Source organism: Fukomys damarensis, unplaced genomic scaffold (assembly GCF_012274545.1).
Source record: "Fukomys damarensis isolate Sample0158 unplaced genomic scaffold, DMR_v1.0_HiC HiC_scaffold_24, whole genome shotgun sequence".
In the NCBI taxonomy this organism is placed as follows: domain Eukaryota; kingdom Metazoa; phylum Chordata; class Mammalia; order Rodentia; family Bathyergidae; genus Fukomys; species Fukomys damarensis.
In genome coordinates this window covers 68,325,665-68,345,565 of record NW_022900936.1, presented here as the reverse complement: position 1 = coordinate 68,345,565, position 19,901 = coordinate 68,325,665, and the positions used below count along the sequence as shown (strand labels likewise).

Here is a 19,901-nt window from a genome sequence, read left to right as displayed (position 1 = left end):
CTCTCTCTCTGCCTTCCTGCCACCTGCTCGCCTCCCTACAATAAAGATCTCCTGCCAGACCTCTCGGTGCGTGAGTGGCCTAATTGGGTAAGGGACACCCAAAGGGGCTCGAGACCCCTTTCAAAGAGACCTTTATTAAAAGTCTGGCCAGATGGCACTCCCGGAGCCAGGTAGCTCAGAAAGGCCACTGCTCAGGGGCTGAGGTACTTTTTATAAGGTTTTTCTAAACAAAGAGTCAGGGAATTCGTAGAACAAGACTGCAAACACATTGTTTATCTTATGCAGGAAATGTTCTACGGTCACCTTTTGTCAAACCATTTGCCCCTGGGTAGGCTGTTAACCAAGGTAGCAATTAGCATATGAAGAAGCACAGTCTGGCCTGTTAGCATGGAGTCACTTTAGCTTATTCAAGTCTTACACCTGGATGGTGGCACACCTGGAGAGGGCATGGAAACTGTTCCTCTTCGGCATGCCTGGCTCTCTGCCCAAGTTCCACCAGGTGTTCATCTTTATCCCTTACTGGATCCCTGGTTAATATCACAGTAAACGCCAGTAAAGTGTTGCCCTGCATTCTTTGAGCCCATCCTAGTACGTTCATGGAACTGATCTGTAGCGGGTTAGTCAGAAGTGTGGGTGACAGTCCACTGCAGGCAACTGGCATGGGTGGGGTCTTGTGGGACTGAGCCTTTAACCCAGGGGATCTGACGCTGTCCCAGGTAGATACTTTAAGAACTGAATTGAATTACAGGGCACCCAGCTGGTGTCTGATGGAGAATTTCTTTGGCTGGGGAAGGTGGGTGTCACCGTCCTGGTGTCATCAGTGTTGTGTTGAGTAGTGTATAAGACTAGAGAGTAGGACAAACGATTTTCTTTTTTCCTTAGATACCCATCTTCTTCGTGTTACATTTTGGTCCAGGCTTCTGTCTTTAAGCCCACACAGTTCTGTGTGTGTGGACTTTGCCCGGCAAGACAGACTCTTTATAATAACCCTTGTAGTTGTAGCCTTTTACCTGATTCTGTCTCCTGCCAGGCTCTGGTTACAGCCCTGTGTTCTGGTTGCATTTCTGGTGTTCCTTCCAGTAGGAGTAGTTTGTGGTAGATTTCATACGAATCGTGCAACACATGACTAAGTCTGGGTATTGACTTTTACCATGGCAAGTGATCACTGGCGAGATTCTGGAAAGACAAGGGTTGGAGCCTATGTAGCAGATGAAATAACTGTAGTATTTGGCCCTGCTGTGGAGGGACCAGCATGCAAAGTCGATGTGGACCTTGATGTCTTACAGACAGTCTCCTGTACACATCTCTCACGATGTGAAATTTTCAGCTCTTGCATTTACATGTTTTGTTTTGCCAAATTCTTCAGTGTGAGAAATAATCAGGTCCTCCCGAAGGAGTTTGGTGGTGTGGAGCTTTGCCCAGAATGCTCAGCTGCCAGGCCTTGGGTACCCACACGTGTGTGAACACACAACACACACACACACACACACACACACACACACACAGAGCCAGTGTGCTGCACTAAGAAGGGGGCCAGGGCTCAGAAAGAAATCGCAGATCCCTCTTTCCAAAGTGAGCGAGAACAGAATGAGCTGAAAACCACTAACGCTGCATGTGGAGGGTGATGTCAGAGCCCATGGTGTGTTTTCCTGTAGTGGAACACATGTTTCTTCTTCAGTTGTTGCCATAAAGTCTGCACCGCCCATTCCACAGCTGGTCTCATTTAAAGCAAGTATAGATGGGACCTAACCTGACTTCAGTTTTTGTTCATGTAAATGAGTGCTTTTAACTGAATCATCTCCACAGTTCATGCCACCTGCGGCATCTTGAGTGTCTCTGGTTTCAGAAGCTCTGAGGAGAACAGGAATGATACAGACTTCAGGTCAGAGCTCATGCCTTTGGGATGCTAGAGGATTTGTTTTCCATCCTGAGATCAGTAGAATAGGAGTCCATTTCTCATGCTTCCCCTGCCAAACCCTCCCTCTATACTTAAAAATGGCAAGTCCAACAAACCTCAGTGGGGAGATGCTGGTTACTCCTTTCAACATTTTGTCCCTGGATGACAGGCTTCCGTATTTCAAGTGACTACTTTATATCATTTTTAAATTTTCATATATTTTCATATAGCCCCAACCTTACCTCTTAGAACATTTATCACATCCTCGTACATATGAATAACTGTAAAAGTATTTTTTAATTTCACCTTTAAAAAAATAAATGCGATCTTCCTCTACTTGACCTTGAGTGCCTTAGCATAACTGTTGTTAAAATATCCATCCTTCCATCTCTGTGTCTGTTCATTTAACAAGAACTTGTGCCAAGTCCCAGGGAGATACTGTATATGACAAGGCCCTGGGAGCTCATAGTGCAGCGGCAGGGAAAACCTGTGAATAACCAATCACATTCAGCAGAAGAGTGCTGTGTGTGCTGAGTGGCAGGTCTGATCCTTGGCCAGTTAAGACTGCCGGCTCTTAAGAGGAAGTGCATTTGGGAGGGGTAGTATTTTTAGAGTTGTAGAAGCACTTGAGACAATTTGTTGCAAAGGAAGTGACTATTTTTTGCGAAGCATATTTTCAACAAGATGTTAATTTGTTGAGAAAACTGCATGTTTCACTTATTTGAGTTTAGCATTACATGCTCAGCAGAAAAAAAAAAAGAACAGGAAGAAAAAAAACCACAAGAGCAAGAGCTATTGAATATGTTCTGAGAAATGCGTCCTAGGATGGTTTAATCATTGTACAAATATGAATGTACTGTTACCAACGTAAATGGTGTAGCCTAGGCTATGTGGTATATATCCTTTTCCTTCTAGGCTACAAACCTGAATGGTATGTCTGTAGCCCCAAAGCTACAAACTGTGGGCAACATTGTAGGCATTTTAAACACAATGGTATTTTGTGTATGTAAACATAGGAAAGGATTAGAAAAATACTAGGTGTGTTAGATTTTCAGTGTGGTTACAAGATAGCTGAGATAAACAACTTGAAGAAAGGTTCATTTTTGGCTTGTGGTTTCAGAAGTTCAGTCCATGGATGCTTGGTTCTGTTGTTCCTGGACTTGGGTGAGGAGGAAATCAGGATAGGGAGGTGTGGCGCAGCAGAGCTGCTCACCTTAAGCCAGAAGCAAAAAGGAAGCTGAAGTTGCGGGGGGACACAGTGTGTCCTGGTGGGATACTCCTCTGCTGACCTATCCCTTCAAGTAGGCCCTGTTACCTAATGTTTCTACCACCTCCTAAAATGCCATCAATGGATTGGTCTGTTGGTGAAGTCAGAGCCCTCAAAATCCACTTCCCAGAAGCCCCACCTCTGAATGCTGGTACCTTGGGGAATAAACCTTCAACGCTTGCATTTTGGGGAGATATTTCAGATCCAACCCACAATACTGGGTTATAGGACTTTCTTTCAGCTCTGTTATAATCTTATGGGACCACCATGGTATATGTGGTCTGTTGTGGACTGAAATGTCATTAAATCTATAAAAAGAATCATACAATAAGCCTTTGTGTCTCATTTCTTTTGTGACATTTGTAAGAGTCATCAGTGTCATTGCTTGTAGTTGTATATTCAGGGTTACTCTGGTAAGGTACTCTGTTACGTGAACATACTGTAGTATTTTTTTTTTCCATTCATTCTACAATAGATAAGTACTGTTCAGTTTCCAGATTCTAGCTGTTCCAGACTGAATTGCTGTAAACATGCTCATTCATGCCTTGGTGACTTACACAACTGTTGGGTATAATCCTTGGGTGAATGCTAGGTCTGTCTAAGGTTGGCCTGAGTTTTAGCGGATACTAACTACCTAATGGTTTTCTAAAGGGCTGTTCCAACTTGTACTCCGGTAAGCAATTTTCTATTCCAGTGGATCTTTTTGATTTGTGTTTTGTTTCATGCGCTGCCTTGAGAACAATCCACACAGAAGATTGCACTTTCTCACGATGTTTCAGACTCATGCACGTGGACCTCACCTGATGAGGGGATAGGCTTCAGTAGGAAGGATGGTAGGCTGGGTCCTGGAGAAAGTGCTTGCTGAACTGGTTTTGCAGGACAGTAGGAGTTAGTCAGAGGAAACAGAGCCACTAGGCAAAGGAATCGAATCTTGTGCACGTGGAAAAGCCGAAAGCCTGGAGAGCATATGGCAAGAAACTGGGAACTGCTTGTCTAGGGGGAGGGTAAGGGTGAGAGGACGCAGAACATGACCCTTTAGTGCAGATAATAATGTTATTGATCAGTAGGCCATTATCAGCTGTCCAGGCTCACAGAAGGAGGCCTCAAGCTGGGTCTACCAAGACGGTGTCTGGATATAGAGAGAAGGAAGGGGATGAGGGAAGGTAGGGAAACAAACCTGCTGGCTCTTTCCTTGGCTTGAGCCTCCAGAGTTAGAAGAAGCCACATGAGCATCAGAAAACCGGTTTGCTAACGTGGTAGCCTTTATTAAATGGTTCAGGTTTCATTTTGTCCCTCTGTTTAGAGTATCCGGTCTAAAGTGGAGCTGTCCGTCTGGGATCAGCCTGAGGATCTTAATCTCTTCTTCACTGCCACCTGCCAGGATGGCCTTTCCTACCCCAATCAGAGGAAGTGTGAGGGCCTGAAGATTGGAGACACGGTAAGTACTGACAGCCAGTTTCTGCGAGAGCTCTCATTAGCATTGGTCCTGTCTTTGGATCCTGTTGACCTTTGTGTCACGAGAGTCCCCTGTGCTCGGTCCTGCAGTGCAGCATCTTGGGGAGTGTCCCAAGCCTGCTCTGCATCATGTGCTCAGAATCCCCAGTTCATTTGTTAAGGAGCTCTGGTCCATGGACCTCGGGGCATCACACCGATGGATTCCTCAAGTTGACGTTGTAGCATTGGTGTTTTGAACCATTGCTTTTAGTTTTACAGGGATACAGTCAGTGGAAGTGTGTGCAGGAATCTCAGTGACCCGGCTCCATGCCTGGTCTGTGCCCTGCATGATCTGACCCTCACCTCTCCTTTCTGTAAATCTCGCCACCTGCTGTGATTTGATGAGATGGATGGGCAAGTACAGCCATGGAGGGGACATCTGCCTCACCAGATAATGGGTGTAAATGGTGCGTGTAAGGGTGTGCAGCTATGTGCACTCAAGTGTGGGAGTAGGGAAGAGTCGTTATGGGCACTCGGAACACAGACCCCTGTGCAGAGTGGTGCTGCAGGGCCGTCCACACATCTTCTAGAGGTGCCTGCTGCAGGAGACCCACTCCTGATTGGCTTCACTGACTGTTCTACTGGCCAGAAAACGGAGTAAAGTAACACCCTCTCCCACACTTCGGATGAAGACTGGCTATAAACAGGAAAATTATAAGCATCTTAAAAATATCCCTGGGTGAGGGCCGGGGATTTAGCTCAGCGATTTGGTGGCTTGCCTTGCGAGCGCAAAGACCCGAGTTTAATCCCCGGTACCAAAAAAAAAAAAATCCCTGGGTGGGGGATGTAGCTCAGTAGTGCCGTGCCTGTCCGGCAAGTGCAAGGTCCTGAGTCTGACCCCCAGTACAAAAAAGATAGATGACTACGCTCTGGGCATTCAGGAGCAACAGTGCCAACTTCCTCTGAGTGAGGAGACATGGATGTAGCTGCCAGGGATCTTCCCACTCACCTCCCCAGATCCTTTCTCATCTCACTTCTCACAGTGGCCCTTTGCAGCTTCACAGATCACAGACAAACCTCTCACCCTTTCCAGATCTTACAGCGCATTGCCCCGGCAGACGGATGGTGCTCTGGTTCAGAGCACAATGTGGAACTTGAGAGGGTGCAGAGCTCCTGCCTGAGTAGCAGATCCTTTCCCCACAAGGTTGTTCACACTATCTTTTGCTCTTAACAAACTTGAAAGAAGGCCTAAACAAGTTGTCTGATAAGCCATTACCAGTGACTTTTATGGCATTTAATCAGAAGGCCTTCAGGAGCCAAGATAAAAAACTTCCTTCCTGTTTATGCAAATGAGTTTTTTATACTTAAGTCTGTACCAACAGAGAGAAATGTAACTGATAAGTGATCCCTACCTTGTTTAGCTGCAAGTAATATTTAACATATGTATCAACTAGTTGGGGGAAAGGCCTCATTTCTTTAAAGAGAGATGGCCAGTAAAATTTTACTTTTTATTTCTAATAATTTCGGAAGTTGTAATGTATTTATGTTGTTTTGAACAATTACAGTGATTACTCAGTCGAGATGCATTTTTTAAAAATAACACTAAATCTTTAAAATCATGGAGTTTAAAGAGAGTAATGAAAATGGAGAGAGGCAGATGTAAGGGGAAGAAACCACATCTGAGTGAGTTCTAGGTCATTAGGTGGAACATTTGGGGCAGTGCATGTGTAGAACTGAAGACTGGGGGGTGAAACACCCAAACTAGGACCTCTTTTGTTACAGTAGGAAAGAAGTAGGAGAGGACAAGGTACTGTATGCAAAGACCACACACACACACACACACACACACACACACACACACACCACACACAGAGGGCCAGGTACTGTATGCAAAGACCACACACACACACACACACACACACACACAGAGGGCAAGGTACTGTATGCAAAGTCCACACACACACACACACACACACACACACAGAGGGCAAGGTACTGTATGCAAAGTCCACACACACACACACACACACACACACACAGAGGGCAAGGTACTGTATGCAAAGTCCACACACACACACACACACACACACACACAGAGGGCAAGGTACTGTATGCAAAGTCCACACACACACACACACACACACACACACACACACAGAGGGCAAGGTACTGTATGCAAAGACCACACACACAACACACACACACACACACACACACAGAGGGCCAGGTACTGTATGCAAAGACCACACACACACACACACACAGAGTTGGGGTTTCAGGAAGGCCCTTGATCCGTCCCTGTTGACACCTTGTGATTGGACAAACCTGAGGGTTGACTTGGTAACAGTGCTCCTGTGGGAGGACCCAACTGAGGTTCTAGGTATCTGGCATCTGTTTGTTTATATTTACTGTTAGTAGCATTGAACCCCCAGGAAATCTCCTTGTCAAACCTGGGAAAGTTTGGAGAAAACAGCTTATCTTATCAAGCAGCAGAACTTAGATTTTAAAATTGTCTTCAAAATTGAACTGGGTTAGAATCTCATTGGGATTAAGATCTATGTTTCCGCTCAGAATATTAAGAATGTAAGAGGAACATGGGTCTGATAGGAATTTTTTAAAAATTTATTCTGATAGGTCTTGGCTCAAATGCATACTGGGCCTAAGTAGAGCTGCTTTTAAAACATGGGGTGGAGGGGCTAGTTGTCGTGGTCCACACCTGTAATCTGGACTGCTCAGGAAGCGAGGCAGGAGGGTCACAAGTTTCAGGCCAGTTTAGTGAGCACTTTACTGAGATGCTGTCTCAAAAGAAAAGTTTTAAAAAATTGGGCTGGATTGACAGCTCAGCACTCCCTTGGTCCAATCCCCTGTGGTAGAAAAAAGAAATACATAAAGTGAAATAAAAAGGAGTGCCAGTTGGGCTTCATCAGTAGACGTATTTGTGAAACCCCAGAGACTGTGGTGCCATTATTTTTTTTACCCCGAGTGTCAGACTGCATATGGAGTTCTGTGGTCAGGGCTTTTTAAAAAGGGGGTGTAATCAACTATCTTGACAAATTGGCTAGAAACCGGAAAAATCAAAGGATGTGGAATTTGTTGAAAATCGTGCCATAAAGTCAGGATGGAGCTCTGCCTGGAGGCAGGGAGCTTCAGCCAGTTGATGCTGCCTGAAGCAAAAATGGGAAAGTCATTACAAGAATTTTGGGATCCCCTATTTATCCCAAGGGACAGACGCATTTAGTCCCAAGAAAGACCATAAACAGACTAGGCCATGAGTGGTTCTGCATTCCCCTTGTGAGGACGACATGATCACCAATCGTGACAGATGGGAGAAATGGGGACACAGAATGTAATTAATTGCCCAAGGTGAGACAGCCATAAGTAGAGGTGAAAGTAAAAGCCAGGGCTTCCTGGTTCTGTAGCCAGCACTCTACACCACCTTCGTCCAGCCCCTCTCCTTTTTTTTTCAATTTTTGTTTTTATTAAGGTTTGCAGTACACAATGCTTACATTCCTCGTGAGGAACTGGTACGTGTACGTTATGCCCCTTAATTCTTTTTTCATCCCCTTTCCCTCCCATCCTTCCCTGCTCCTTCCATTTCTTGGTCCCTTTCCCATTGGCAAAAGGTCTGTCTCCCTATTTCCTATTATATTTCTTTTATTTTGTGCTTTGTTTATATTTTGGGTTTCTCATACAAGAGAAACCATGTGACATTTAGGCTTGTATGTCTGATTTATTTCGCTTGACGTTATGCTCTCAAGGTGCATCCTTTTTCCTACCAGTGCCTCAAGCTTATCCTTTTTATGGCAGAGTAGTGCTCCACTTGTATAAATACCACATTTTCCTTTCCATTCATCTCTTGAGGGACACACGGGTTGCTTCCAAGATTTAGCTATTGTGAATTACGCTGCATAAATGCGGGTATGCGTGGATCGCTGCAATATGACGTCTTTAACTCTTCCGGGCAGATATTCAGGAGGAGAACAGCTAGGTCAAATGGGACGCCCCCGGTCCTGTTCTGTCAACCTCTCGAAGGACATGCTTCAGGACAAGGTCTCACAGTGGACAGGAGCCTTCACCAAGAGGACAGTTTATTGGGGCACTCAGCTCACTAAGCACTCGCTACCTTGCTGCTGATGGGCAGCCTGAGATGTGAGGATGGGACTGACCTGCCTGGACTCACCCCTCTAGTAGGCTGTAGAGTCAAAACAAAAACCACAACATTTCCACTCCAAAGCACAGCCTCCTGACCACAGAGAGGTCCTGTTGGTCACCATTTGATGAGCACTTGTAGCCCACCCGATGGCAGCAGAGACTTTGTTGCGACTTTTGTGTTCTTTTTTTTTTTGGTACCTGGGATCGAACTCGGGTCCATGTGCTTGTGAAGCAGGCAGTGGAACCACTGAGCTAAATCCCCAGCCCTGTTATGATTTTCTCTGCTGCTTATAGCACCTTTGCGAGGTAGCTTTTACTACTCCACTTTAATGTGCAAAATACAAGCTCAAAGGGAGCTCAAGAAATTGGCCGGAAGGCCCGCTGCCAGTAAGTTGCAAATGTCAGGACCGAAAACAGGGTGCCAGTGCTGCGGCCCATGCCTGTCCCCCTGGACTCCATGTACTTCCTGAGTGGGAGGGTCACAGAGAAGTGGCATCATTGCTAAATATACCAATGAAATTAACTAAATAAATGATAAGAGATGAGGCCAGAAGCAGGGCTCCGAGTCCAGTGGACAAGGTAACCACGAAAATGAATCAGCCTCAGGTAGGACGAACAGTGCTGTGACAGATGGCGTGGCCCTGAAGGAGCCCCGAAGAGGAAGGGCTCTTGTGGCAGAGGGTGCTGTGGATGAGGCAGGGAAGGGAGGTGGGTGCCCCCACTGGCGGGAGCAAGGCGAGGCTGGAGAGTGTGGTGAGCATCTCCCTTTGCAGGTAAAAGCAGCATGTGGTGTCTTGGGTGGGGAGAGGAGAAGTTTGGGCACCCAGGGGCAGGACACCTGTGCCAAGTCAAGGGGTCTGGCCACTGTCTGGCAGTCGGGTTCCCTTCTCGGGTGCCATGAGTTGGGAGGGCTAAGCACACATCAGGGAATGGTGAGACGTGGGCAGGAACGTGCAGCCCTGAAAGGGGGTTAGGAAAAGCAGGCGGGAGTCACTTGTCAGCAGGGATCTCAGGGACTGGCCTGGGCACGAGGACACAACCTTGGACAGCTGGGTTGAGTGGATCTCACCACCTTGGAGGAATAGCTTCCAGCAGAAGCTGGCAGGGTACAGGCATCAGCTTACAATCACTTCCAGAGGCAGTGATTCTATGGCCACCCTGTGTTCCCTGGGCTAAAGCATCTCTTCAACAAGAAACATTTGACAGTGGGTGAGGGACAAGGATGTTCTCAAAGGGGAATCTTCCTTACATAAACCTGGAGGCCCCAAATACAGTGAGGTTCTTCTGGGGCTTAAGTGCTCCCCTGATTCCCTTCCCTTGATTCAAACACCATAGATGAGGGAATGCGCTGCTGGGAGTTGGCATCCTTGTTTACTGGCTTTGACACATCAGTATGCGAATGGCTAGCTGTGTGGCCAGCAGTAATGCCCAGCACAAAGGGCCAGTGAGCCCCGTCGTGACCTTCCCATGGCACGTCTTCCCTACTCCCTGCTCCATCCACTGATCTGGGCTCTGTGGTCCCAATCCAGCTCTTTATTGAGATCTCAGTAGACTTGGCATCTGTGTAGCTCTGGGGTTGGGGGTTTGGTTGGGGGTGGGGCAGCCTTTTTGAAAGAGTGGACTGGTGGTGGACTGGGAGCACCCCACTGAGGCAGGCCACAGGTCTGCTGCGCCTGTGACCTTCTGGAGTCTTGGAGTGGGGGACTGGAACGTTTCCAGGAATTGAGCCTTCCCTATCAGTTCTAAGCTGGAATCCTCAGTCACTGGAGGAGAAACCACTTTCCTGTTGCCTTCCAGTATCTAGAGTCTTTCTTAATCCACTAGGAAATACACACTGAAAGGAGGGGTGAGTGAACTGATTTACTGCAGTTCGAGTGCTTTTCAGAGCACTATGAGCTGAGACCTGTTGGTAGAGACGGAGCCTCTCCTTGGTTATCAGGCCAGCGACTGAAGGCCAGGCTAGGGTGGAGGGGCAGACTGATAGACCTCATGGCCCAAGACCTGGCCCAGGATGCCCCAGGACCTTGAAGCCAGGCAGGTAGACAGTATGAGCATTCTGGGCCCTGATTCAGAGTCTCCCTCAACTCCTCCACTTACCGCAGGATCGAAAGACTCAGGAGACTCAGTTCCCTTTTAACTTACTGTGTCTCGTGACACAGGCCTGTCTGCATGAGAAGGTTTTGCTCAGGGGGTGTCCTCCCCGTGGTCACTCAGTAGTTCAGTACCTGTGGCTCGCAGTTCTGGTCATTCCTTTGTAGTCAATTCTAGACCTCCAGAATGCTTTGTGGGCTAAGGCATTTCATTCAGCAAGTCTAGCAAGTTGTAGTCCTAGGAAGCCATAGCTCCAAGCAAGTCACTGTTTCCTCTCTGTTTCCCCTCTGGAGTCTGGCTCTTCTAAGGCTCCATCCCCCCTGCAGTCCAGATGGCCCCATGGGTGCCTTAGGCTCATTCCTCTCTTTCTTCCCACATTCAGATTATTCCCAACCCAGGGCAGAAAGATTTGGGGAAGCCTCCGGCCACCACTTCGGGGTCACCTTCAGGTGACCTTGGCACAGGCATCTACCCTATCCCATTTGTAGATTTTGTGAGCAGGCGAACACAGACAGGCTGCTGCATTCTAGACGAGCCCCACCTCCACTGCTATGGGACCATGGCCAAATTCACGATCCCTCCGCCCCGTCATCTCCCTGCTGAAATGAGGATCCTCTTCCAGGTATATACAGGAGGCACCAGAAGTGCCCAGTGCAGTGCTGGTAAACAGTAGGCACCGGCAGTTGCTAAATCTGTGTTGTCAGTGGATTTCAGTGCCAGGTGCATCCCCATCCTGTTTCCTAACCTTGAGTACCTCCTTACTCCTTGGGGCCTTGGAACTCAGCCCTGAACTAGTTTTTGTCAGTCTCTCCCCTTTGCCGACTCCTCCTCCCCGCACACACGGAGATGGACGTGAGGGAGCGCCAGTCCAGTGTCTGCACCCTGGGTCCTGGCCCTGTCCTCAGCTCACCTGTCCAAAAGCACTTCCTGTGAAGTGTCTTGGCCAGTACTGCTGTCCAGCCTCTGGGACCCTGGTTTCTTATTGGGGAGGACTTTCTCTAGGACCAGGAGAGCTGGGTGTTTCCTGATGTTACAGAATCTGAGGAAAGCCCTTTTAGAAGCAAAGATCTCAGAGCAAGGGGAAAATACAGAATGTTCAGAAGCAGTAATTTTTTAGTGTTCTCAAAAATAATATTGTTACCCAAAGAGTGTCTAGAAAAGCAAGCTTTTGATGACTTTCTAAAGATCACCTTTTTTCCAACCAAATAACAGAAGAGCAATAATAGGTAACAGAGGTGCCTGGCTCATTTTGAGCTTCAGGTTGAGCTGAGGAGCCTTTTGGAAAATGAAGATATCCAGCTGCAGACATGCAGGGCCAGTTGGAGTGGGCTGGGCCTGTCTGGGGAGTGGGGAAGCCCCTGGGTGTGTGCTTTCCCATGCCGTTTTCTCACTAATGCTGGCATCGGCTGCATCCCCACCGTATTTACGGTGCCCGCTCCGAGGCTCTGGGAGATCGGATCCACACGCAGATCCCTGGCCCCATGGCATCCCATGAGAAGCTCCCAAGTTAGAAACATTCCCCTGTTTTGCTTGAAGTCTGTCCGTGTTTCATCAGATGGTGACTCTCCCTAAGGCCTCAGGGCCATGGCTGATTGGGCAAGATATGGCTGTGGGAACTGCTTTCAGAGGTGGTGTTGGGACCTGGGACAGGGGAGGGGTCAGAGTTCAGAAGTGCCTGTGAACAGATCTCAGGTGTCTGCCCATCCCTTCTGCAGCAGAGAGGAGCCCTGTCCCAAGAGGCAGGCAGGTACTTGCCACCCTGACACCTCATGTCAGGAGTGCCACCCTACCCCTGCATCTGACTGCACACCCAGCACAGTACCCAGTAAATCTTTGCTGATGAATGGCTTTTGAAGTGGAGTGGAGAGAGGTGTCCTGGGTGTAGGTGGGAGGAGGAGAGGATAGAATGAAAAGAAAACCACAAGAACCAGTTAAACCTGAGTGATTCCTTGTGCGTTTCTTTGAAGTCTCTCTCCTCAGAGTCCTAAGGATAAGAGACCACGAATGTTAAGGAACTGAGCACGGTGCCTGTCGAATGTCAGCTCACCTGAACAGTCTCTGTTCTGGGAGTTGGGGAGCTTGCTGGTCCCAGGGTCTCTTCCTCCTCGGCCACTCCAGGCTTCTGTTATGCAGAAAATTGCGACCTGGCTGTGCCCATGGGTGGCTGGGAAGCCCTGGCTTGCCAGGACCACAATGTGTCCTCTCTCCCTTCTGCCCAGGCATCCTTTGATGTGTCGGTGGAGGCCTGGAGCTGCCCCAGCAGACACACTGAGCACACGTTCACCCTGCGGCCTGTGGGCTTCCGAGACAGCCTGCGGTTGGTGGTCACCTACAACTGCACATGCGGCTGCAGCTCTGGGCTAGAGCCTGACAGCACCAGGTGCAGCGGGAATGGGACCTACGTCTGTGGCCTGTGTGAGTGCAACCCCAGCTACCTGGGCACCAAGTGCGAGTGCCAGGAGGGGGAGAACCAAAGTGTGTACCAGAACCTGTGCCGGGAGGCAGAGGGCAAGCCGCTGTGCAGTGGGCGTGGTGAGTGCAGCTGCAACCAGTGCTCCTGCTTCGAGAGCGAGTTTGGGAAGATCTATGGGCCTTTCTGCGAGTGCGACAACTTCTCTTGTGCCAGAAACAAGGGCGTCCTCTGCTCAGGTAGGTGTCAGCAGCCAGGCTTTTGCTCTGAGCCTGCCTCAGGCCCAGGAGCTGTGGGGACCTCCTCCTAAAAGCCTGCGTTTTCCTTGGTGGTGGTGGAAATGTCACAACCACAGTTGTCTTGGGTGAAGACCGTGGACAAGCCTTGCCTACCGAGCACAGGTTGGGACTGCATAGGAATATAAAAACAGAAGGCACTGTCTGCGGTCAGGCTCTATCAGAGGGCATCACCCAGCCGACTTGTCAGATAATGCAGGGCCTGATGCTCGGTCTGCCCTTCATTGCCCTCTGGACGGAGCTCACTGGGCCTGGTAGTGGCTGTCTTCTTACCACACATTGCATTCACTTTTTACTGCTGCTCTAACACGTGTCTGCAGATTTAATGACAATCCAAATGAAATCTGCTCAGTTCTGCTGGTCGGAAGTCTTCCCTGTATCTTCTCTGGCTAACATTGTTTTTAGCAGGGTTCATTCCTTCCAGAAGGTATAGAAGAGAGCCCATTTCCTTGGCTCTTTCCTCTCCACTGGATGCTGCCTCTACTCTTGGGTTTGGACTTCTTTCTCTGCTTACCAATCCAGCCAGATAGTATTCTTGGAAATTTCCCTGAGTTTAACCTTGCTTCCATTGTCATGTTCCGCTCTGAGGGATCTGCCTCTGTTCTGTAGACCCCTGTGGTTCTGTGGGACACCGGATGACCCAGGAAAATCTCCCCATCTCCTCAGTGTTGTCACATCTGCAGAGTCCCCATTCTCACATGTGGTCACAGGCACAGGTGCCAGGAATTAAGTGTAGACATCGATGGGGTCATCATTCGGCCTGCCACAATTCTGGTTTTAGAAGTTCCTCCTCATATCAAACAGAAACTTACTTCTCAGTAATTTCCTCTCGGTGCTTCTCGTTCTTAATTCCCACTTCCACATGGGCAACCTGTTAGCCATCTAAACACTTGTGCCCTCCCTTCTTATCCACGCCGAACCCCACGTCTCCCTTCTCTGGGGTCCTGTCACTTGTTAATGAGCGCACCGCCCCACATGGACCGCAGCATTTGTCATTCTAGATAAGGGTGCCTTGAGGAAAGCTCAGCCAAGCCCTTGCTTTCTGTGATCTGGACACTTGCCTGCCATTGATGTGTCCTGTACTACGCTCCATTTTCTGTTCGGCAGTCACATCATACTCTTGAGTTTGTTTTTATTTTTACTACCAAGAGGTGATTACTATTTTGAATGAACTATAGCCAAGCTAAGTTTTTATTATGTGACGTTTGAGGCCTGATTTCTTGGATCTAAACACAGGACTTCACAGTGAGTGGTTCCTGTTAAATCACAAGCTGGCGTTGCCCATTGTGAGTTGCCTTCTGAAATGATACTTTAAAATTGAGTTCTAAAAGGGCCATTCCTTCCAGTGCCATACCTTCAAAGATAAAAAACAAAATGACTGGAGGCAGGGCTAGGATTTCTTCTGTGGTCTCCAGAATTCCCTCCAGGAGAATGGTCCTCCAGATGGGAAGGGCTGATACGAAAGGAGCTTGAGTTCCTGTGCAGATGCAGTGTGCTGTGTGGCTCGTGCAAAGCAGACAGGTAAACAGTGTGTCACCCTAGGAGGAGCACACATGCTTCTGTGGAAGCGGTGCCTCACTGGGAGACAAGAAGTACGCCCATGGGTGCAGGGGGGCCAAAATCTCAGAGTTAGACTTGCCTGGAAAATGTGGGGCCTGTGAATGTCACAGAAGAGGGGAGGTGGCAAATCAGGATTTGAGGCACCAGACATTTCAACAGGGGTTGACTCTCAAAGTGATGATGGGCTGGCACTAGCTAGGCACTTCTGTCTGGGGTAGCAGAAAACTGTGGGCCAAAAAGCAGGCCTGGGCCCCAATCCCCTTGTACCCCGTGCTGGTGTGGGGCTTTGCACATGGAGTTGTTTGGAAAGCACCTAGAACATCACCTGGCACAAACAAAGGTCTCAGGCCAGGGATTGATTTAGCACAATGGTTCCACTGCCTGCCTTGCAAGCCCAAGTCCAGAGTTTGATCCCGAGTTCAGTCTCTGGTACCAAAAAAAAAAAAAGTAGGTCTCCCCCATGCTGGTTCCAGTGCTTAGCCTGGCTCTGGCTCTGGCTCTGGCTATGGAAGGCCAGCATTGCAGAATGGTTTCCATTCACCTGGCAGCCATGTCAAAGCTCATGAAGATTGGATGTGTTAGTAATGGACCTTCAGCAATGCCTTTATTTTATTTATTTTTTTTGGTACCTCGGCTCAAACTTGGACCTTGTGCTTTTGAGGCAGGCAGTGATACCACTAAGCTAAATCCCCGGTCCCAGCAATGCTTTTCTTTTAAAGAACTATGAGCAGACATCCAGAGTCACTGCAGAAGGCCACTTGTATTCACTCACGTTGCCTGGGAACACATTTGCCTTTGCAGATTCTGTCTCCAGTTTATTAGCCTGAGACTTTGGTTGTCTTAGGTTTTTGGTTTCTCCATCTCTAAAACCAGGCCAACACCACTTGGTGCTACACCCCTGTAAAGCTGAAGAGACAGCAGGCGAAGGGCTGATAGAGTCCATAGCCTGCTGGTGCAGGTGGTTACTAGCAGAGGTATGAGTGTCGCCCCACAGAAGTAACTCCCACTGTGGAAGGACTGTCTGAGGCCGAGCGAACATGCACTCTTTGGTTCATCCTCTAGGACTCACAGTTCTGAGTTCATCTTGAATTGCAGGATTCTCCCCAACCCTGTGCCGGAGAGCCCTGAGTACTCTTCCTCTGGTGCTCTCTCTTCACCTGTTTAACACTGCGGTGTCCAGATACTCTCAGGTCATGAGATAGAGAAGCCAGAGGGCTGAGGCTCAGTTCCCTGATTTCCAGGGACTGGTGGGATGGGATGTGTCTGTCCACTGGAAAAGAAGTACATGTTCATGAAAGGAAACTGAAGGTGTGGGAAGCTGATGACTGTGCTGTCTGCTTGCCTCTTTCTTGGTGAGCTGGATTAATGTGTTTGCCATCTGACAAACCAGTCAAGGGCCTCTTCCACCCTTCCTGTTTCAAATGCATACCCTCCAACACTGTGTGTGCAAGAGAACGGCCTTCCCAGAGAACTGGAGGATCACTTTTAGGTCCAGAATATTCTGAAGGCTAGAAAGAAATTGTTTAAATCATCCATAATTGCATCATTCATAGCATAAGAATTAGTTTCTTTCCTTCCAAAATTTTTTCTAAATTAACATGGCTGTGTGTGTGTGTGTGTGTGTGTGTGTGCACATGTCTGTGTATAATTTTGTGTCTTGCTTTTTTCCCTGATTCTCTTTTTTTGACTCTCTTTCCATTGCACCCCCAACTGGCCTCTCTCGCCCCTTCACTTAACAAGCCACAGCCAGCTAAAATGTGAAGCTATTAAAATCTTCCTGCAGAAAGTGGTTTCTAGAGTGAGGTCATCGTTGTGTTTGTTAACTTGAGAAGGACTCAGAACTGAGCCCAGCTCCAGACAGGACTCGATCGCACACCTTCCCGCAGGACTCGATGGCACATCTTCCTGCAGCAGCCCCTTGCTCAGTCTGCTCAGCACCCCACACTTCCTTGTCTTTCAAACCCTTGCTCCTTCTGGAGACAGTTGTGAGTGGCAGGGGAGGAATTCCAGCCCGTGTGCCTGGGCACCCAAGTTCAGTGTGGGGCTCCCGCTGTTGGTCTGTGTGTGTCCGTTTGCAGCCCCTGGATCGCTGCTGCACATGGGGTTTTCGAGGGAGAGAAGCCAGTTTCCAACCGCTGCTTCGCTGCTGACGATGCTGAGTCGGCCCATGGGCCAGTGCCCTTGTGTTCCCTCCCAGTCCTCACCCCTTCTTCCGGAGCCTGGTCTGGAAGAGGATTGCGTGGTTGTGGTATCTTCAGACCAGGGCTACAAGGCACGCATGAAGACGGGGCTGGGGCAGAGGATGTCTCAGAGACGTGACTCCCACTTCTCTTCTTTCCCTCCAGAGGGTTAGTCCTGTTCCTTACTCAAATCCAGACCTGGGGAAAACGCAAGGCATCCATCGCAGGTTTCCCACCTTAGAAATGAGCAGGGAAGCAAGTCAGGCCCAGGTCTGGAAGCAGTTGAACAGCTCTGTTACTACTTTCGTGATGTGGTTGTTGTGACGATGTGTGTGTTCGGGGCTCTCGGGTCTCTCACTGGTTCCTGGAAGCAGCATAATGTAGAGAACGGTTCTGTCCACAGCTGTCTCGGAGCTTCATAGGTGAAGTGGTGACCCTAAAGAGAGAAGTAGGAGGTGGGCTGTTCAGCTGTTCTCAGTGTCATAAAGGTTTCCCTTCAAACATTGTTATTCTCTGTTGGTTTCCATGCCCAGACAGTGCCTCTCTCAGGATCTGAGTCACTCTCTTGTGCTAGTAAACTGTTGAGATCAGTCTCAGCCCCAAGGCTTTCAACATATGTGAAATGACTGCCGGAGCACATTGAAACATTTGCTAATGTTCAGGCTACTTTTGGGTTTTGTATAGTGAGGAATTTTAAATCAAATAGGATAGAGAATTTTGATCCAAACCCTTTGGTTCCCTGACTATGAGATCACAAAAGTATATCCAAGTAAGTTTGTACCTCTATCTACCTATCTATCCTCTCTCTCTATCTACCTGTTGCTAGATGATCTCTATTGTGTGGATGGCAATTAGAAGTCAAGAGACCCCTGTAGCTCCCTCCCAAGAATAAGAAAATGGAATCTGGGCCCAGAAATGTAGCTCAGTGGCACCATGACTGCCTGGCAAATACAAGACTTTGTGCATGGTAAGCAAGTGTTCTACCGCAACTCTTTTTTAACATTTCGAGACAGGGTCTCTCTAAGTTGCCCAGGCCAGGCCAGGTGAAGGGACCATGTGCAGAGGGGCAGAGATAATATATAGATACAGTATCTTCTAGGGAAAGGGTCCTCTTACCCCAAGGAGTCCCTCAGGCAGAGCATTAGCAACCCACATAGCTATTTCCTTCACCCGGTGGTGTTTTAACCCTCATTATGCGCGTGGCAGTGAAGGCCAGAAGAGTTCTGTTGCATTTTGGAGTGTGCAGGTTCTGGTGGCTCAGAGAGTAGAATCAGTTACCCGTCATTAGTGAAGCTATTTCCACGGCTACCACTCACTGGGTGGCCAGGGACGGTGCGTGAACCTCAGTATTGCCGCACTAACACACGTAATGCTGCCAGATGCCACGCTGTTAACCGGCAGAGACACAGCTGTGTCTCCTCGTCTCTTCCCTAGAGGCACTACCAGAGCCTTCGGTGGCATCTTCAGGCAGTGGAGAGAAAGCAACTTTGGAGACACGTGCACTTGGGTGCTACCCTGCCTCTGCCCTTCTCGCTCTGTGGTCTTGGGGCTTCGCTTACCCTCTCTGAACCCCATTTTTCTCACCTGTCAAATTAGGAGAAAAAGCCTACCCCAGAGGGTCGTAAGGATCAAATAGGGCAGTGTGCGTGAAGCTCCTTACGTAGCTCTTCATCACTTGTGGTGTTGAGTACATGTCACTGTCTGGACTCTCCAGGTTGCAAGAAGTTTTTCTTCTGTGGAAGTGGGCATTAGAAACATCCAGGACATCAAAACAGGTTGCTTTCAGAAAGTTCTCAGCAGGCTTCCCCCAGTCAGGAATTCTCTAAGATTCCATCTGTCTGTAGCTATTGTTTAATTCACTTGAGAGGCAGAATGGTGCCAAAATGGACGGCTTGATCACATGCAGAAGCGATGCCCTGTTTAGTTTAGACAAATGCATAAGGGTGAGCCAGGCTGCTCATGTCTAGGGTCAGATAGCCTCGTGTAGCTTGTGCTTAGCAAGTTCTTTGGAAAACCAGAGCTTAACGGTGTCGGATCCTGCAGAGTGCAGCTAAGGATATGCAGCAGTGACCTCTCACTTGTGGCATTTTGTTTTAGGCAGGTTGCTGTGTTCATCTCATCCAACAGGAATTCGCTGAGTACTATCCCTCATGTGCCAGGCGTCACACTGTATGCCAGAGCTCGCAGCACTGCATTAATTTTTACATTTTTGTTGCTCCTGGAATTTTCCACCATGTCTTGGAAACTTTCCAGGAGGAGGACTGGGCATACATCTCATCGTAAACTTCAGCCTTCACCATCCAGCCTTTTGAGAGACCCTGAATGAGAAGAAACAGGGTTTTGGGAAACATTTTGAGCTTGGGCTTGGCTTTGGTATTGGAGTCTTCTCACTGCTCAAGTCCTGCTTCCAGAAACTTCTGAAGTGGTTCTGAAAAGGGAGCCACCCTCTTCTCTCTGCTTAGAAAGAAACCATGCAAACAGGAGAGTTTGTGGTGAGGTTTGGCTTGTGAAGGATGCAATAAAATGTAAAAAGCAAAGGAAAGCCCTAGGAAGACCATGAGAATGCCAGAGATAAGCTCCTAGTCACATAGGATTCAGGGGTATTAGCTTCTTG

At 48.5% G+C, this 19,901-nt stretch overlaps 1 protein-coding gene across 1 annotated transcript in view; it reads left to right on the top strand.

Moving 5' to 3' along the window:
• Positions 1–19,901, top strand: part of Itgb5 (integrin subunit beta 5) — a 91,038-nt gene that overhangs the window by 51,772 nt on the left and 19,365 nt on the right. The window contains exons 8-9 of the mRNA XM_033755966.1: positions 4,468–4,602; positions 13,061–13,490. Of these exons, the coding sequence (XP_033611857.1) occupies positions 4,468–4,602; positions 13,061–13,490 (565 nt within the window). The remainder of the gene's footprint in view (positions 1–4,467; positions 4,603–13,060; positions 13,491–19,901) is intronic.